General features: G+C 44.2%; 1 protein-coding gene across 3 annotated transcripts in view; it reads right to left on the bottom strand.

Annotated features, from left to right (window-relative positions):
* The window catches only part of ASTN2 (astrotactin 2), a 1032871-nt gene that overhangs the window by 357838 nt on the left and 654091 nt on the right, over positions 1–20942 (bottom strand). For all 3 annotated transcript variants that reach the window (XM_042242803.2, XM_027964073.3, XM_060410801.1), the window contains one exon: positions 14584–14750. In XM_042242803.2, coding sequence (XP_042098737.1) covers positions 14584–14750 — 167 coding nt within the window. The remainder of the gene's footprint in view (positions 1–14583; positions 14751–20942) is intronic.

Raw genomic sequence — 20942 nt, 5'->3', positions numbered from 1 at the left:
TTTACCGAAAGTTTATGGATAGACATTTCATTTGTTTGTTTGTTAATGCTGTCATGATAAAGAATTTTATACATATGTCACTACACACCTTTGTGTGTCTATAAAACAGATTCTTAAAAGAGTAATTGCTGGGTCAATGTTTTATGAATCTTAAAACTCTGATAGATCTACTAAATGACTGTTTGTAGAGACATGACCTACCCCCCTACCACTGATGAATGAGAGAGTGCTTTCCCACACCTTTCATGTCCATTACTGCCAAGCTGGGATGGCGACAGATACATCATTCTTGTTTGTGGCTTTGCATCTTCCTGATTACTGGTGGATCTCACCATATTTTCATGGCATGGCCGTGCATTTCTCATTCTGTACACTATCTATCTGCACGCCTCCACCATTTTTCTACTGTGAGACTCGTCTTTTTTTCTTATTGGCTTATACATGCTTGCATATATTCTCAATAGTTATCTTTCATCTTCCAAATATATTGAAATTTTCTTCCAGTCTGTACTTGTATTTCACTCATGCTTTTGATGTCTTATAACCTCTTTATCCTGGTCTTTTATTGCTTTTGAATTTTGTGTGATGCTTAGGGAGCCACCAGGATGAAAAAAAAACATTTTTCTCTATATTCTTCTAGTATTTATGTAGTTTTTCATCTTTGGTTATTTAATCTGTGTGGAATTTATTTTTGTGCATGGTGGGAGTGATTAGTTTAACTTAATTATTTTTTAAATGGGTAGATGACTATCTGAAGGAGCCATCCTTTCACTAAGTAGTTTTAAATGCCATTCTGTCATGTACTAAATCCCTATGTGTACTGTGTATACATGGTTGGAAATTTTATTTAATTATCTGTATATTCTCATAATAATGCTGCACTGAATTAATAGAACTTTATGGCATGGTTTGAATGTAGCAAAGTAAGTCTTCTCTTCATCAACACTAATTTTCTATTTCAAAATTTCCTCACTGTTCCTACTCATTTTTCCCTTCAGATAAATTTTAGAGTTGGCTTGTCCAATTCCCATGTAAAACTTTACTGGAATTTTGTGTGGTTCCAAACTGAATTTGTAGACTACATGAGGTTATTCAGTCACTAAGTTCTGCCCAACTCTTTGCAACCCCAGGAACTGCAGCTTGCCAGGCTTCCCTATCTTTCACTATTTCCCAGAGTTTGCTCAAACTCATGTCCATTGAGTCAGTAAGGCTATTCAACCATCTTGTCCTCTGTTATCCCCTTCTCCTCCTGCACTCAATCTTTCCCAGCATCAGGGTAGGGTCTTTTCCAATGAGTCAGCTCTTCACATCAAGTGGCCAAAATATTGGAGCTTCAACTTCAGCATCAGTCCTTCCAGTGAATATTCAGCGTTGATTTCCTTTAGATTGACTGGCTTGATCTCCTTGCCATCCAAGGGACTCTCAAGAGTCTTCTTCAGCACCAGAGTTTAAAAGCATCAATTCTTTGGCACTGAGTCTTCTTTATGGTCCAACTCTCACATGCGTACATGACAACTGGTAAAACCATAGCTTAACTATATGGACTTTTGTCGGCAAAGTGATGTCTTTGCTTTTTAATACACTAACTTTATCATAGCTTTCCTTCCAAGGAGCAAGATCTTTTAATTTCATGGCTGCAGTCACCATCCACGAGAGAAGGCAATGGCACCCCACTCCAGTACTCTTGCCTGGAAAATCCCATGGGCAGAGGAGCCTGGCAGGCTGCAGTCCATGGGGTCGCGAAGAGTCGGACACGACTGAGCGACTTCCCTTTCACTTTTCACTTTCATGCACTGGAGAAGGAAATGGCAACCCACTCCAGTGTTCTTGCCTGGACAATCCCAGGGATGGGGGAGCCTGGTGGGCTGCTGTCTAGGGGGTCACACAGAGTCAGACACGACTGAAGTGACTTAGCAGCAGCAGCAGTCACCATCCACAGTGATTCTGAAGCTGAAAAAAATAAAATCTATCATTGTTTTCACTTTCTCCTCTTCTATTTGCCAAGAAGTGATGGAATCAGATGCCATGATCTTAGTTTTTTAATGTTGTGGTGACGGGGCTTATGTGACTGAATGAAGCTATGCAGGGCATAGCAGGGCACTCAGTGGATGGGTCATAGTGGAGACTTCTGACAAAACATGGTCGGCTAGGCAGGAATGGCAAACCACTCCAGCATTCTTGCCACGAGAATCCCATGAACAGTACAGAAAGACTAAATGAGGAGAAGTTGCTGATTTTTCTTCCTTTAGGATATATGCACTGAGAGTCACCTCTGTACTAGACAGCGTTGACAAGAATGAGAGGTGCTGTCTTATACTCACCATGCTGGATCCTCTTAGTGGAAAGCCTTAGTGGAAAGGGCAGCTAAGTTGCCCTTGCATTTGGGTTTAAGGGGCCATGTGCAGGGATTCCAAGAGATGGAGTCTGTATAGATGTGATATAAGTCTCCGTCAGACCCTGCCCTTACAAACACCCTGTGTAATTTTCAAGCCCTCTCTTCCCTAGCTATGGAAAGCTTGGAGAACATGTGTTCCAGATCCATACTGCAAGATGGAAGAAGGCTGCCTTAATTACAGTGGACCTCATGTCAACCGGAAATCAACTTTTGAGTGCAATCTTCTGGTTTGGGAGGCTTCATCTGTTGCAGCAACATAGCATATCTTATCCTCATTGACTGCTGCAGCAGCTTTACAGTTGGGAGTCTTCTAATCCAGAACCATAGCTGGCGTTTCCATTTAGCAAATGTTCCTTAAAAGTCTTCACTGAAGCTTTAGACTTTTAGTCATAAAAGTCTTGCACAGATCTGTTGTTCAGTCGCCAAGTTACGTACAACTCTTGCAATACCATGGACCATAGCGCGCCAGGCTTCCCTGTCCTTCACCATATCCCAGAGTTTGCACAAACTCTTGTCCATTGCGTCAGTGATGCCATCCAACCATCTCATTCTCTGTCATCCCCTTCTCCTCCTGCCTTCAATCTTTCCCAGCATCAGGGACTTTTCCAGTAAGTCATCTGTTCACATCAGGTGGCCAAAGGTTCGAGCTTCAGCTTCAGCATTAGTCCATCCAATGGATATTCAGGGTTGATTTCCTTTAGGATTGACTGGTTTGATCTCCTTGCTGTCTAAGGGACTCTCAAGAGTCTTCTCTAGCACCACAGTTTGAAAGCATCAATTTATTGGTGCTCAGCCTTCTTGATGGTCCAACTCTCACATCTGTACATCTACTGAAAAAATCATAGCTTTGACTGTACGGCCTTTGGTCAGCAAAGTGAGGATTTATTCATAAGCATTTATGCAATGCCTTAATGTGGAGAAGTTATAAGCAGGTATTTTGGATCCAGACTACCACAGTTCGAATCCAGATTCCACCACTTATTGGCTGTGTGACCTTGGAAAAAATGCTTAACTTCTCTGCACTTTCTTTGCTTGCCTATGAAGAAGTTTGCACCGCACAGAGGCACCATGAGGACTGAATGAGCTACGTCTGAGATACAGTGTGCCCAAGCACACAGTAGAATGATGGCTTCTGTTATTACAGTCTTTTCCACTTGAGGAATAGGACCAGTTTTTCATGTATTGCTTCCCTTATATTTTCTAGTTAGCTATTGCTGATATCAAGCAAAGTTATTACTGATTTTCGAAAGCTGATTTTTCATACTACCACATAAGAAGCCCGTCAGTTCTAACACATCAACCAGATTTTTCTAGATGAATGAGTATAGATTTGCCCAGTTTGGGTATTCAGATTATGCTAGGATTATGGAATAAATTAGAAAACTGTCTTTTTTTTTTTTTTATCTTCCATCTCTGGATTGGTTTACATAAAATAGAGGTTATCCATTCCTTGATGATTTGATAAGACCTGCCTTTAAAGTACACTGGGCTCGATGTCGTCTTTTCAATTGCAGACATTTAGCTCTCTTATCATTTTATTTTATGTTATCTGGCTATTTAGATGTTCTACTGTATCATGATTCAAACTAGGTAATTTATATTTTCTAAGGAAATAATGCATTGCATCAAGACTTTCAAATGTATGGGCACAAAGTCACACACAGTATTCTCATTAAAGTTGTTTTATCTTCTGCGCTTCTGTGGTTCTGTCCCTCGCTCATTACTAATGTCTTTATGTGTGCTCGCTCCTTTGAACAAGCTTTTGCCTTTTATGGGCAAGCCTTTTTTTTTTTTTCCCTCTATTTATTTCAGCTTTTATTTGTATTAATTCCTTCCTGCTGCTTTCTTTGCATCTGTTTTATGATTCTTTTTCTGGCTTCTGGAGTTGAGCGCTTCATTTGCTTCTTTTCAGTCTTTCTTGCTTCTTAGTGAATGCTGTGGAGCTTCTGGCTACTGCTCTTCCTCTGTTCCATGGGTTTGCTACGAGCCCTTCCAGATCCCCCTTGTTTCTAAAGAGGTGATAATTTGAGTATGAGTTTTTTACTTAACTAGATGCAAAAATTTAGAAGGTTGCTTTTTGTAATTCCCATATATATATATATATATATATATACACACATATATTTGTATGCTAGATAGATTATACTAATATCTAATATTATTGCATTCTCGTCTGAGAATGGCTTCTCTAGTGGTTCAAATGGTAAAGAATCTGCCCACAATGCAGGAGACCTGGGTTCGATCACTGAGTCAGGAAGATCCCCTGGGGAAGGGAATGGCTACCCACTCTAGTATTCTTGCCTGGAGAGTTCCATAGACAGAGGAGTCTGGCAGGCTACAGCCCATGGGGTCACAAAGAATCAGACATGACTGAATGATTAACACTTTCACTTTCAGTCTGAGAATTTAGCTTGTATAATTTCTACTTTGGTCAATCTACTGAAATTCCAAGGAGGAGGCACAAGGTGTCAAGTTCAGATTTTGGATCTAATTAAAGCTATGGTCAAATACAGGTTGTACCACTTCCCAGCAGAATGACCCCGGTCAAGTCTGTTAACTACTCTAGGCCTCAGTAATATAATCTATTAAATGGGGATAACAACGACCTTTATTATAGGGCTGATGTGAGAATTAGAGAAAACTGACATAAACGATAAAATAATATCTATGACGTAGTGCCTAGTTAATGTATCAGCTACTGTGACGTTAATGATAAACGTCACTGTGATTATGCTAGTATTATCTCTGACTGCTTCTTGATCTATTAGCCCATTCCGACTTCTATGACAATGTACATTTATTTCCTGCGGTCTTCAGATCTTAGCTGCTGGCTTCCACCTAAATTCAGATTTCCTAAAGCCAACAGAATTGCCTTTCTTTGATTCACTTTTTTTTTTTTTTGCTGCAAACTATATAATTGGGACATTCTTTGCTCCATTCATTGGAAATGAATTATACATATAAACATGCATTATGCATATATTTTGAATATATAACTTTATATATTTATCCAAGCACAACTATTACCTATAATGAGCTAAATATATGCACATATATGTAGATATATGTGTATATGTATGAACAGGCACACATATGCATACACAAAGCTCACTCCTGCATTCATGATTACACAGTCTAGTGAAATATTTTTTCTCTGTATAACTGTATTTTCTCCTTATTGCAATGTATAGTAGATGGAGAAATGGTCCCCTCAAAATATCTACATCCTAATCCCCAGAATCCATGAAATGCTACCTTACATGTTAAAAGGAATTCTACAACTGTGATTAGGTTAAGAATTTTCATATGAGATGGTTATTCTGGATTATCTGAGTGGGCTCAAAGTAATCATCATTATCATTAAGTCACTAAGTCATGCCCCATCCTTTGTTACTTCATGGACTGAAGCCTGCCAGGTTCCTCTGTCCATGGGATTTACCAGGCAAGAATATCAAATTGGGTTGCCATTTCCCTTCTCCAGGAGGCCTTCCTGACTCAGGGATCAAACCCAAGTCTCCTGCACTGGCAGGCAGGTTCTTTACTGCTGAGGCATCAATCAGAAGTGTCCTTATAGGAGGACATGAGGTAGAGAAGAGCATCGGGGTCAGAGAAGGAGATACAACTTGATAGCAAAAGAAAGAGAGAAAGATAAACAGACAGACACAGAGACTATGCCTCTGGCTTCAAAGTCCTGTTGATGTCTAGATTTCAGAAATTCTCCCTTCCAGAACTGCAAAATAATAAATCTATATTGTCTTAGATTAGTTAAATCTATACTGTCAAGATTGCTGGGAGAAATATCAATAACCTCAGATATGCAGATGACACCACCCTTACGGCAGAAAGTGAAGAGGGACTAAAAGCCTCTTGATGAAAGTGAAAGAGGAGAGTGAAAAAGTTGGCTTAACCAGAAAGAAAAACACCAATACAGTATACTAACACATATATATGGAATTTAGGAAGATGGCAATGACGACCCTGTATGCAAGACAGGAAAAAAGACACAGATGTGTATAACGGACTTTTGGACTCAGAGGGAGAGGGAGAGGGTGGGATGATTTGGGAGAATGGGAATTCTAACATGTATACTATCATGTAAGAACTGAATCGCCAGTCTATGTCTGACGCAGGGTGCAGCATGCTTGGGGCTGGTGCATGGGGATGACCCAGAGAGATGTTGTGGGGAGGGAGGTGGGAGGGGGGTTCATGTTTGGGAACGCATGTAAGAATTAAAGATTTTTAAATTTAAAAAATAAAAAACTAAATAAATAAATATATTGTGCCATCAAAAAAAATAATAATAAAATCTAGAGAAATGTAAAAAAAAAAAAGTTGGCTTAAAACTCAACATTCAGAAAACTAAGATCATGGCACCTGGGCCCATCACTTCATGGCAAATAGATGGGGAAACAATGGAAACAGTTAACCGACTTTATTATTCTGGGGCTCCAAAATCACTGCAGATGATGACTGCAGCCATGAAATTAAAAGACTCTTGCTCCTTGGAAGCAAAGTTATGACCAACTTAGACAGTGGAAAACAGAAACATTACTTTGCCAACAAAGGTCTGTCTAGTCACAGCTATGGTTTTTCCAGTGGTCATGTGTGGATATGAGAGTTGGACTATATAGAAAGCTGAGCACTGAAGAACTGATGCTTTTGAACTGTGGTGTTAGAGAAGACTCTTGAGAGTCCCTTGGACTGCAAGGAGGTTAAACCAATCAATCCTAAAGAAAATCAGTCCTGAACATTCATTGGAAGGACTGAAGTTGAAGATGAAGCTCCAATACTTTGGCCACCTCATGCAGAAAGATGACTCATTTGAAAAGACTCTGATGCTGGGAAAGATTGAAGGTGGGAGGAGAAGAGGATGACAGAGGATGAGATGGCTGGATGGCATCACCAACTTGATGGACATGAGTTTGAGTGAACTCCCGGAGTTGGGGATGGACAGAGAAGCCTGGTGTGCTACAGTCCATGGGGTCGCAGAGTTGCACACAATGAGCGACTGAACTGAACTGATACTGCGGGAAGGTGTGTGTGTGGTAATGAATCGCAGAAGTACTAGGAAGCTAATACCCAACCCTCATAGGGAGGCGGTGCTCCCATTTTCAGACGAGAGAACTGAAGTTTAGAGAAGTAAAGTAACTTGCCTGTGGAGACACACCTTGTCAATAGCCATGTTAGGAATCAAAGCTGGAGTTCATATTTTAAGAAGTGTGTATATGAATGTGTGTGGTGAGAGCATATGTTTGTGAGTGAGTCTGAGTGCGTGTGAGTGTGTGTGAGTGTGTGTGTGTGTGCGTGTGAGTGTGTGTGTGAGTGTATGAGTATGAGTCAGTGCGTGTGTATGAGTGTGTGTGTGAGTGTAAGTAAGTATGTGTGAGTGAGTGTGAGTGTGTGTGTGTGTGACTGTGTGTGAGTGTGTATCACTTCAGTCATGTTACAACTGTAGGTGTGTGGTATTTTCCTTTGCCTGGGGCCAGGAAAATACTGGCATAGCAGGAGAGGAAGGAAGGAAGATAAAAGGCCAGGGTTCAGTTATTAATAGTAAGACCCTTAGAGATGTAGGGAGAGTGAGCAAGAATAAGAACGGAACTTGTAAAGGTGAATGATCCTTTGAGTTTTAAAACATCAGCAGCTCTCTCCCCCAAGCCACCTCCGGGCACAGGATGATTTATGCAAAGGTCTATTTAGTTGTTGGTTTCTGTTTTTTTTTTTTTTTTTTTAATCTTATTTTTGTACCATGCAACATAATTATACAGCTACTTTAGAACATTCTGTCGTCTGGGAGATTTTCTTACAGAAATTCTAAAGGGTGTAGGCTCACAGGAAACCAGCCAAGATCCTCATGAAACTATATTTATACATATGCCAAAATGAAAGACATAAAACAAGCACAAAGATACAAACTGGGCGTTTTAGCTGAAGGCAAAGAATGCGCTACCCTGAACACACCCATCACATTACAGAGAATGCTAGAACTGGATGGGGCTTCAGAGATTGTACCATGAAATCTGGTATGTGTTTAGCCAAGAGCATGCTTTATTTAATCCTTCCAGCGATGTCATGGGATGGGTACTTTCATTCCAACATTGCCACTAAGGACCCTGAGGCTTGGCATTTTAAATCCCTTGACCAAGATCACACGAGCACTTTGGAAAAGCTAGGATGTGGACTTGGATCTTCTTCCTTCAAATCTAGCGCTAGTCCACTTTAGCACAAATGACAGCTTCCAAACTGCTTGTTTTGGGGAAAAAAGGGAAACTAGGACTGAAAAGAAATGGCATTTATACAAATTCTTAAGGCATTCATACAAATGGCATGCATACAAATTCTCTTATTTTTTCATGTGTTTACCTGCTCATTCATTCATTCCTTAATGGCTTATGGAATTAATAAAATTATGTATTGAAACCACAGACTAGAAACTTTTTTAATAGGGAAGGGAAGCAAATCCCAGGGCAGGACGAAAGAAGACAGTTAAGAGTAAGAAGACGGCCTTCATTTCCTCCTCCAGGGAATCCTCCCAACCCGGGGATTGAACCCCTGCCTCCTGAGTCTCCTGCATTGGCAGGCAGATTCTTTACCACTAGCGCCACTTGGGAAGCTCAGATTATATCTAAACACATGTAATATATTCCAATCAGAATAGAGCAGCTGGGGACATCTAGCCTAATGCCACCTCCTCACTGGCAGCGAGACCATTCCCGGCCTCAGGTTTCTCCTCTAAACGATCTGAGAAACACGGAAACTTCAAACATGCTGATGGCATTGCTCACGGGTGTATCCTCTGGAAAATGACACAAAGCAAACCATACTCTCCCCCAACCCCACCCCCCAAACAAAACAAAACAAACTACAAACTTCCTGTTCTCAGACAAGTACAATTCTACAATCCACCATGTTGCGTTTTGGTATCTCCTGTTCACGTTGGTAACCAGGACAAACCAGAGCTAAACTGATCTCATGTTGAGTAACCTTCCCATTCCAGGTTTCTGAAATCATTTTCTCCCTTTCCCTTTCTCTCCTTCCAAATGGCTCTGATCTGCCCTATCTTTATCCATTCCTTATACTGGATTTATGTGGATGATATTACATTCTCTTGGAAGAATGCGCAGTATACACTGTAAACACATGCATAAAAATGAAACAAACTTGGTTGCTAGGTAACTTGAACACGTCTTCAGAGAGAAGAAGTGCTTCCTCACCCATGAGATTCATTCTACATGCTTCATCTTAGTAGCCAATGACCTTCTCACCCATCTCAAATCCACCTGCTTCTCTTAGCATGCTGGAACCTGTGGTCTACCCCGATGGATCGGGACCAAGTGAGGCTCAAACACCAGGCTCCAGAGTCCACCTTGCCCCTGGTGGGCAAGGACTTGCACTCGATGCTTCTCTGCATTCTCAGCATCCCAACCACCAAGCACAGAGTCGATGCAGCAAATCTTAGTGGAAGAATTCTTTACTTCAACAATGATGGCTTCGAACTAGTCCTGGAGCAGGCGGTGTGAAATGACAATGAGAACACACAGGTGGTTAAGACTTTGTCCCTGCTCGTGAGGAACGGACAGCGTGCCAGGGGCCACACTGAAGAGCAGCTAAGTCAACAGAGCGAAGCGACTGCAGCGCGGAGGGGCATGGGACCTGAGCGACCCCAGAGAAAGGCCATTTCACTTAGCTTTGAGGCATTCGGCCTCACCAGGGCTGACAACCAGGACAGAAAGTCAGAGGTCCAATCTGCTAGAGGCGTCAAGATGTCACTGGGATAAATTAGAATTGGAGACAAAATGTCAACGGCCCGTCCTTGGTAAGAGGGCCTATGGGAAGAAAAGAAAAAAAAATATATATATATATATACATATAAGAAAAACAGTCCTTTCTGCGCATGCCCTAACCTCATTTGATAAACACTGTGTGTGGACGTGCTCAGTTGCTCAGGCATGTCTGACTGTTTGGAACCTTACGGACTGTAGCCCGCCAGGCTCCTCTTTCCATGGAATCTTCCAGGCAAGAATACTGGAGTAGGTTGCCATTTCCTATTCCAGGGATCAAACCCCGGTTTCTGATGTCTCCTGCACTGGCAGGTGGATTCTTACCACTAGCACCACCTGGGAAGCCCCTGTTAGCATTAAGCTAATATTTAAACATTATCCACTCAGAAGGACAAGCCATTATATACCCAGCTCCATGGTAACTGCACATCTCTTCCCTGCCCTTCTCTTGGGGCTCAGTAAAGACTTGCTGGGGAAGATAACATCTATACAGAGACTCGAAAATAAAACAGCGTGCAAGCTAAAGCCAGGGAGAAACGAGGGGCAGCGGGGAGGAGAGATAGAGGAGAGGCAGAGGGAGCAATGCTGAAACCTCCAGAAGCTGAAGCCGAGGCGCATAGTCCAGGAATAGGGACACAGCTGGGAATACAACCGAAAAGGCTGGAAGCAAACAATTTCCCTAGCCAAGTCAATTGAGGAACTCCATTAAACAAGTATTAACTGAACACCTACTATGTGTCAGGGACTGTTCTAACATATTGGAGATAGAGCAGTAAGCAGGACATAAAATTCAGCCACTGGAAGATGAAATGAGATATTTTTATACCTATTAGACTCCTCACAGCTACCATTAACTGAGTGCCTAAGTGTGCTGGCCTCTGTGCCCACACCCTTTCACTGCAGGCTTGCATCTCTGTCTTAACTTCTGCCTCATCCAAACAGTCTCTATGTCCTCTCCCACTTGTTGCTGTGCTGTGTCCCTAATAATAACTTCGTATCTGGATTTACAGTTTCTCCCTCCATGATAAAGGTATTTTTCACCGGGGGCAAAGATCCAGGGAAAAATAGCTTACAGTCTCTAGCCCTTGCTGGTCTAGGATTCCTGGTTATCATCCAGGATCAGTTCACTTCAGTTCAGTAGCTCAGTCGTGTCTGACTGCGATTGTGACCCCATGGACTGGTTTGACCTCCCTGCAGTCCAAGGGACTCTCAAGAGTCTTTTCCAACACCACGTTCAAAAGCATCAATTCTTCAGTGTTCAGCTCTCACATCCATACATGACTACTGGAAAAACCATAGCTTCGACTAGACGGACCTTTGTTGGCATGATACCCAGTTTCAATTCCAGGGCAGGGAATTAAGATCTGACTTCACGCCACCTCTCACTGCTGCCTCGCTGAGATCAGTACCTCCTTTGTGGATCTGTTATGAGAATTCAACGGGCTAATGTAATCAGAGCATTTAGCACAGTCATGGCACATAGGAAGTGCTTAGTAAATGTTAGCTGCTATTGTTAACCTGCCTTCAAAAAGCTTTATGAAACCTGTGCTACCCAGGAAACTCTCAGCAAGGACACAGAGCTCTGAACAAGTCAACAAGGTCCCCTTGAGTGAGGGTTTGTTTTCCTTGCTTAATTCAACAGCCTGCCACTTCTCTCCACCAACTTCCACACAAGTACCTGCTAATGGTTTTCATTGTTTTGTTTATAGTGCTTCTAACAAATGCGGCTAACTTCTCATTTGCATCCTTAATAGACAATTTTCAAAGACTGTTGACACTGCAGTTGGTTTTAGGAGACCTGAGTTTTATCCCCATTTTCCTCCTGTTTGTCAGCATTTGGAGGAGCCTTAACAGCTCACAGCACACCTGCACTCTCTTAATTCAGTCTCATTTAAAACTTTCAGAGACCTTTCTGGGCAGGGACGGTTACTTTGTCCTTGTCTCACAGACAAGAGGTTGAGCCCCTCAGGTCACTGAGCAAGTGGAGGCCTGCTGTCCTTACTATCATTCACTTCAGCTACTTTATTTAACAAATACCTAATAGTGCTACATCTGTGCACTTTATAAATATTAATGTAAATTGTGATGCAGGGGCTTCCCTGGTGGGCTCAGCGGTAAAAACATCCACCTGCCAATGGAGGAGACTCAGCAGATCCAGGTCTGATCCCTGGGTGGGGAAGATCCCCTGGAGAAGGGAATGACTACCCACTGCAGTATTCTTGCCTGGGAAATCCCATGGACAGAGGAGCTTGGTGAGCTATAGCCCATGAGGCTGCAAATAGTTGGAAATGACCTAGGACCTAGTGACTAAACAACAACAATAAATTGCGACGCAGTTAATGTCGTGCCTTTAATCCTCACAGCAGCTCTACGGAGAGACACCGTTATCATCGCTTTTCTACAGATGAGAAAACCGAGGCACAGGGATGTTAAGTAACTCGCTTCAGGTCCCACAGTGAGAAGCGGCAAGCTACATTACCAGCCACGTGACCTTGGACACATTACTTAACCTAAATGGAGTAATAAATGCCCTTTGCACTGTTTACAATCATCGTTACATTAAGGCAGATATTGTTAAAATTTTAGAGACTCTAGAGACTGAAGGTCAAGGGCCCTGGGAGTCTTGCCTGATGTCTAAGAGAAAGTTAGAGGTGATCAGGATTGGAACCCAAGTGTACCAATTCCCGTTGACCCTGGCAGTGTGCTATGGATGCAAGAGGCAGATAGTTCCTATGTCAAAACCCATCACTGCTGTGGTGCCCTGCTGTAAACTGCTGCTTGCAACAGAAGGACACCCCTCCCCCCAAGTGCAAGCACAATGATAAGAACACCGCTGATTCCGTATTCAGGCCTCAGATCTAAGCCCATGCATAATTTACTCAGCACTGCCCTGCAGTCACTTCAGCCGAGGAGAGACCCTATAAATTCAGGTCTGCACACACTAATTTATTTCTTATTTATTTTACTGATACATATCTAGGGCCTCCAGCGAGCTGCTCTAACACCTGCTCAAAGGCGCCTCTGGCACCAAGCGCAAACTGGGGCTGGGGTGGGGAGCCCCTGAAATGAGCCCCAGAAGGAAGACCAGATCCCACAGACTAGAACCATGCAGGTAAAATTAATTTCCTGTTAAACTGAAATTAAACACTTATGCATTCCTCCACCTCCTCTTTCATAGTTCTTGGGGCTGGAAAGGTTGTTAAATGCTTTTTTCTCCTTTTCTATTTAGTAAAGCTCTGTGTGCGTTCAGTTGCTCAGCTGTGTCCGCCTCTTCGCAGCCCTATGGACAGTAGCCCACCAGGCTTCGCTGTCCCTGGAATTCTCCAGGCGAGAATACTGGAGCGGCTGGCCGATTCCTCCGGCAGGGGATCTTCCCAGCCCAGGGACTGAACCTGTGCCTCTTGCATCTCCTGATTGGCAGGCAGAGTCTCTACCTCTGTGCTGCCTGGGAAGCCCAGTAAAGCACTAGGCACACTTCAATGACTGACCATCTCGCAACACAGAAGACCACTTTTCTGAGTCACAGAATGGCAAAAGGAGAACAAGCTGCCTAATACGAAGACATCAGCAGAAAGGGAATGAAGAGAAGGAAAAGGCTGCCATTTTCTTGAGTGACGGCCAAGGACCAAACGCGATCCTAGAAGCTCCCCGTGGCAGAGGTCACGCTGCAGTCATTTTCAACATGCAAAACAAGGTAAGTTGGAAGATCCATTAGGCATCATTTTCTCAGAGATCGCATTTCACAGGTGGTCAAAAGGCAGCCCAGAGAGGGAGAGTGACTTGCCCCAGGTCACTCAACAAGTCGGTCCTAACGTGACCCCCACGTTCCATCTCGTGCCAACCTTAACACTCAGCTGAATTCTTAACAGGAGTGAGAGCTTTTTGAGCTCTGTCTGCATTGCTTCCTCTCCACCTCGCCTCTCCCAGTGAACTGTTCTTATCCACAGGGACATGAGGACAAAGAAAGACTAGCCTCTGAACTTGGCACTGCTTCCTCCCTGCAGAAACGGGGTCAAAAGCCCAGGCTAAGCCCACATTCTGAAGCAGTACACCTTCAAGACACCTTCAAGATGCCTGCTTTCTTCTCCAAAATACACTGGCCCAGGCTGTGGGGTAGGTGCAGAAAGGGCAGGAGACGTTTACAGAAAAAAGTCCTGATCCTAGGGTGCAGCCTGAACGTGTGTACCATTTATTATAATCACTAATCAATTATTTATCCTCCTTCTTCCATTCTTCTCAATCCCCAACCCAAAGGTTAGACTGTTGCCTTTTGCCTCTGGGGCTGAAAAAGCAGAGGCACAAAGGCCATTTCAGTGAAGGTCAGAGCCAGCTGGGGCCAGGCTGTGGTTCTTTCTGCATCCGTCCCACTGCCCTGAAGGGAGTGGTCGGGCCTCGGGGGCAGAGACTCACCCGCAGAACATGGAGATGGTGCTGGAGGTGGCATCGTAAGGCAAGGGCACCGTCTGCTGCAGACACAGCTGCTCGCAGCCGCCGTTGAAGCCGTCGGAACAGTCGATGCCTTTGGAGTGGTCGTAGCAGCCCGAGCCATCCTTCATGGGCCTCAGCTCCTCGGGGCACTGCTCAGAGGGAGAGAGAGGAGTGGGGAGGTTACGGCTGGAGAGGCAGTGGTCTCATCACGCCCTCTCCTCTCACGCCCTGCGAAGGGACAGGGGTCAGGACCGCAGAGAGCAGCTCAAGGTCTTATCTGACTGTGGGACTTCCCTAGCGGCGCAGTGGTTAAGCCTTCGTCTTCTAACGTAGTGGGTGCAGGCTCCATCCCTGGTGGGGACTGAGCTTCCCCCGCGCCTTGTGGCCCAAAACACCAAAACATGAAACAGAAACAATTTTGTAACAAATTCACTAAAGACTTTGAAAACAGTCTACATCTAAAAAAAAAAAACTTTAAAAATAAACAAACAACAACAGAGGCTTATCTGACCAACTATTAAATAATAGCTGTGTGGCCCTGGACAAATTCCTTTACCCCTCTGAACCTCAGTATGCCCACCTGTAAAATGGAACTTTTGTCAATACCTGTCTTGTAAAGTTGTAAGAATGAAGGGAGTCCGTGTGTGCAGAGCGCTAAGAATTCCATGGCTCATATGGCAACCATGCAAGCAGATGTGAGCTGCTATGAACTCTGACCTTGCTGGGGTCATCATCAGTACTGTGTTTATTATTGTTGCCCCACTGGGTCACTTGGGCAGGCAGCCAGATACATTTTTAAGAGCATCTACCAATATGAGTTTAAATTCCAGATCTTCCCCTTCTTCCTGCCTGATCTGGGGTAAGTTACTCGCCCTCTCTGAGTTCAACTTCCTTATCTGTTAAGCTCAGCCAGCACCTGCTTCGGCGGATTTGGTATCAAGCTTAAGTTGGATCACAGGGGCTGCATAACTTACTTTGGAATTTGGCATGCACTTGGATGAGATGGCTTGATGGCATCACTGACTTGATGGACGTGAGTCTGACTGAACTCCGGGAGTTGGTGATGGACAGGGAGGCCTGGCGTGCTGCGATTCATGGGGTCGCAAGGAGTCAGACATGACTGAGACTGAACTGAACTGAACTGAACTTGGTGCTCATCAAATGTAATTTCTCTTCCTTCCTGTCTTGAATGAGTCACCTGTTCTCCAGCCTGAAGAGCCTGAATTCCTAAATGAGACTTGTACATCTCCACAAAAGGCCTCCTAAACAGTCTGCTAACCTCCAGTCCGGCCTCCTCTCTATCATCCTCCTAGTGGCCACCAGTGTGATATTTCTAAACAGTATCACTCCCGAGTGCAAATAAATGCATTCTAAACAACAGCAGCAAACTGAACCTTCCTAAAGCTGACAGCCAAGGTCCAGCTACTGATCCCATGGACAGATGATCTCAAAGCCTTGGTCTAGCCACAGGCACCTTCCTCTGGGTAACCAAATGGGCTGCCCTCTGGTTCCTAAAAAACCTCACCGATTCCCACCTGGAGTGATCTCAGTCGAAGGCTCCTTTTGCTCTTTTTGGCACCTGCTAAGTGCTCTGTGAATGGAAGTTCTTAGAGCCTCAGAAAAACCACCTATTTATTTAATCTCCTTTCCTATCACTTGATGAAGTTGAGCTCATCTCCAGTCCAGCAGGTGGAGAACACAGTCCCAACTCTCCTGGGTTCAGGAGAGAAAATGAGGTACTAGGTTTTAATTTCAGTCATCCAGCTGGCATTTCCTGTCCACCAAGATTAACGCTCGGAGCGCAGCCCTCTTCATCCATCACTGGACATTGCTGATTAAAATGCCCTCCCCACGTTCCTCTCCTCCCAACCAGCTTCCCTGTCCCCTCCCTCCTCCCTAGGCCATCATCCTGAACAACATCAATAACAAAACACACACCCCAAAGTTAATTTACAAAACCCACAGTAACAAAAAAAGGTCAGCTCTCTTGGAAATTAAATTTTGCCTAAGAAGAACTCATAATTACAGATGCACCAGAGAGTTCTTCCTGACACTTGAGACTGCCGCCAGGAGGGGTGACAGAGAGTCGGTTATAAATGGCCTTTGTCAAGCGGCAGAAAGGTTATAAAACTGGCTACATTTTGTGCTTAAAAAGAAAAATCAATTTTCCGTGGGAGTGAAGTGCTGTACATATTAATACAAGCTCAGAGGAGGCCCCTGCTTGTCTCAGAACATTTAGTGTCAGCCAGAAAGGCACTTGGTCATGGGGTCATTTGACGGCATGTGCTGCTACCCAAGGCTGGGCTGTCTGTCTGCAAGACTCAAGGGTGAGTGCTAGAAGGGAAGGCTGACCTTCTCACCAGGTAACAGAAAATACTACTCAATCAGGTAACTCACGATTCTTTTCATCGTCCCCTACTGATTCCCCACCACTCTTGTTCTTTAAAACAATACATCCTATACTCCAAGCATAATCTAAGCACTTTATCTGGTTTAATTCCGTTAACCTTTATGGCAAACCTATGAGGTCATGTGAGAGGCTAATGCACTGTACTACATGCGTGCTGAACTGCTTCAGTTGTGTCTGACTCTTTGCAACCCATGGACTGGAGCCTGCTGGGCTCCTCTGTCCACAGGATTCTCCAGGCAAGAATACTGGAATAGATCGCCACGCTGTTCTCCAGGCGAGATCTTCCTGACCCAGGGATCGAACCTGCGTCTCTTATGACTCCTGCATTGGCAGGCGGGTTCTTTAACACTAGCGCCACCTGGGAAGCCTCCTTAAGATATATCCCCATCCTAATCTTTGGAACCTATGAATGTTACCTCCTACAGTAAAAGCTCTAAATGCTGTCACAAAGGTCCTTTTAAAAGGGAAGCAGAGAGAGAGATTGCATACAGAGAGGCCCATGTGTGTGTGTGGGGGAGGACGCAGCAACTGGGGTGACGTGGCCACAGGTCACCCAACGCTGCAGCCACCAGAAGCCAGAGAGGCTGGGACATTCTCCCCTAGAGCCCTAGGACAGGGCAGGGCCCTGCTGACACTGTGATCTCACACATCTGGCCTTCAGAGCCTCGAGAGAACACATTTCTATTTTCTTAAGCCACCGAGTTTGCTAGGCTGCTCTTAAATTTCTAATCCTCAGAACTGGTGTGAGATAATAAATGCCTTTTGTTTTAAGCTGCCCAATTTGGGGATAATTTGTTACACAGCAATAGATAACTAATACAGTGAGATAAATATATCAAGCGCTTGGCACGGTGTTCGGCAGACACTAGCTGCCAGCTGCCATTCTGGGTATGATTAAGGAGCTTAGGATCCAGACTGAGAAATGAGAAATACACCTATCTGTTAGACAGAGAACTAGTTACCCAGGAAATGTGAGGAAGCATGGTGTAATCTGAATGGGAAAATGGAAATTCTGCGAATGTGCTTGACTGGGGAGTATCAAAGGAGGGGGGCTTGGGTCAGAGATGTATTTTTACAGGGAAGACAGATGTCACTGAAGCAAAAGGGACATTCTGTTTTCTAGGAAGAGGAAGAACAGAACCCTCCCCAGGAATACCACTCATGTGCCCGGTGACCTTGTACCGAGCTGGGCCTCAGCTTGCTCTCTTTAAATTGGAGGAATAGCTTAGAGACGGGACCTGACGAGACAGGAGGTCAGGGTGATTTCAGTCTTGAACTGCACACAGGCCTTTGATGCTGAGCATCTAGGCAAGTGCTTCCCCTCGGAAACAGTCTCAGGCTCCTCCTCTGTAAGGGAGAAGTAAGAACGCCTTTCTGGGAGGCATTTCTGGAGCCCCTGTGAGAAAACCACCTAGAACAGCTGCCTCAGAACCTGGCTCATCATAAGCACTCAATGAATGAAGCATAAAACAATGCGTAAGGGGAACAAACGATACATGGACGAACCCATTCCCCCCGCAAAGCCCAAGTGGGACCATCAGCATTTCTTTTCTTTCTCACCCATCCAAGTCCTTTACTGGATCATTTAACAAACGTATACTGAACGTCTACTCAGTGCTGAGCACACATGCTGGGTGCTGGACATGCAGCAGAAAAGAACACAAGCAAGATCTTGTTCGCAGGGGGAATACATTCCAGAGAGAAGACAAATAATTAACAGGAAGTAAAATGATTTTTTCATAGTGTAAAGAAGTACAACAAAAGTTCACTTCAGTTCAGCTCAGTCACTCAGTTGTGTCCGACTCTTTGAGACCCCATGAACCTCAGCACGCCAGGCCTCCCTGTCCATCACCAACTCCCAGAGTTTACCTAAACTCATGTCCATTGAGTCGGTGATGCCATCCAACCATCTCATCCTCTGTCGTCCCCTTCTCTTCCTGCCCTCAATCTTTCCCAGCATCAGGGTCTTTTCAAATGAGTCAGTCCTTCACATCAGGTGGGCAAACTACTGGAGTTTCAGCTTCAACACTAGTCCTTCCAAAGAACACCCAGGACTGATCTCCTTTTGGATGGACTGGTTGGATCTCCTTGCAGTCCAAGGGACTCTCAAAAGTCTTATCCAGCACCACAGTTCAAAAGCATCAGTTCTTCAGCATTCAGCTTTCTTTATATAGTCCAACTCTCACATCCATAAATGAGCACAGCAAAAGTACAATATGATAAAAAGTGAATGGGGATAGAGTCAAAGAGGTATAAACTGAGCACTTGAGCAAAGCCTGAAGAGTAAGTAGAATCTCCCAACAGAATATAAGTGGAGAGAGTTATCCAAGAAGTAATAGCAAGTATGAAAGTCCTGAGTCAGGAACAGTGTTGTCCTATCCATGGAACAGAGGAGACCAATGCAGCCGAAGCTCCATGAGACAGGAATAAACAAGGTTAGTATAAGGCAAGCGGGAAGAGGTAGGGAGGGACCAGATCACTTGAGCCAGGGCTTGGCAAACTCTGGTCTATAGGACAAATGTAATCAGAGAACTGTGCTTTTTTCTTTTTAATTATGCATTTAAAAATGTTGAGATACTTAGAGATTCACATGACGCTTTAAGAAATAAGGCTCAAATAGTAAAGAATCTGCCTGCAATGTGGGAGACCTGGGTTCCATCCCTGGGTTGGGAAGATCCCCTCGAGAAGGGAATGGCAACCCACTCCAGTATTCTTGCCTGGAGAATCCCCATGGACAGAGGAGCCTGGCGGGCTGCAGTCAATGGGGTCGCAAAGAGACGGACACGACTGAGCGACTAACCACACACAGCACAATACAGAAAGATATGATGCGCTACCAGTTTCCCTCAATGGTAACATCTTGCAAAACTATAGTAAAGTATCCCTCCCAGGATATACATACAGACACTCAACATACAGGACATTTCCACCACTACGTTCATTCCCCCTCTTGCCCTTTTAAAGCCACACCCGCTGCTCACCTGACTCCCTTCCTGAGTACTTGGCAACAACCAGTACGTTCTCTGTTTCTATAATGTTTGTCATTTCAACACTGTTACATAAATAAAATCATAAATCAAATGAACTTTTCAGGAGCTGAATTTTTTCACTAGCATATTTTTCATATGCATCCAGGTGGTTTCATGTACCGATATTTAGTTCCTTTTTAAATGAAGAGTATTATGCTATGGTATGGAGGGACTCTGTGTGTGTGTATGTGTCTCTGCGTGTATGTGTCTGTGTGTGTCTGTGTCTGTGTGTATGTGTCTGTGTGTGTGTCTGTGTGTGTCTGTGTGTGTGTCTGTATGTGTGTGTGTGTCTGCGTGTGTGTGTGTGTTACCTGCTTCAGTCTTGTCCGACTCTTTGCATCTCCATGGACTGCTGCCTGCCAGGCTCCTCTGTTCATGAAATCTCCCAGGGCAGAATACTTAAGCGTGGGGTGTTATTTCATTCTCTCAGGGATCTTCCTGACCCAGGGATTGAATCTGCATATCTGGCATCTCTTGGACTGGCAGGGAGATTCTTTACAGTTGCACCACGTGGTAAGTGCTAAAGCTGCACTGGTGTGCAGGGTTTTGTGTGTGTGTGTGTGGGGACATAAGTTTTTATTCCCCTGGGGGGGGGGGAAAGGCCAAGGAGCATAATTTCTCAGTTGTATGATAATTGCATGTCTAATATTGTTAGGAAGCTGCCAAACTTTTCCAGGGTGGTGGTACTAATTTAAATGCCCACAAGCAAAATATGAGCAGTCCAGTTTCTCCACGTCCTTGTCAACATTTCATGCTGTGGATATTTTTTCATTTTAGCCACCCTGACAGGGGTGTAGTCATACCCCCACTGTGGTTTCAATTTGCATTTTCCTAATAGTTAATGATGCTGAACATCTTTGGTTTATTTGCCATCTCTATATCCTTTTCAGTGAGATGTCTCT

The sequence above is a fragment of the Ovis aries genome, chromosome 2 (assembly GCF_016772045.2).
Source record: "Ovis aries strain OAR_USU_Benz2616 breed Rambouillet chromosome 2, ARS-UI_Ramb_v3.0, whole genome shotgun sequence".
NCBI lineage: Eukaryota > Metazoa > Chordata > Mammalia > Artiodactyla > Bovidae > Ovis > Ovis aries.
The sequence above is the reverse complement of the archived record's forward strand: the minus strand, read 5'-3'. Positions and strand labels throughout refer to the sequence as shown.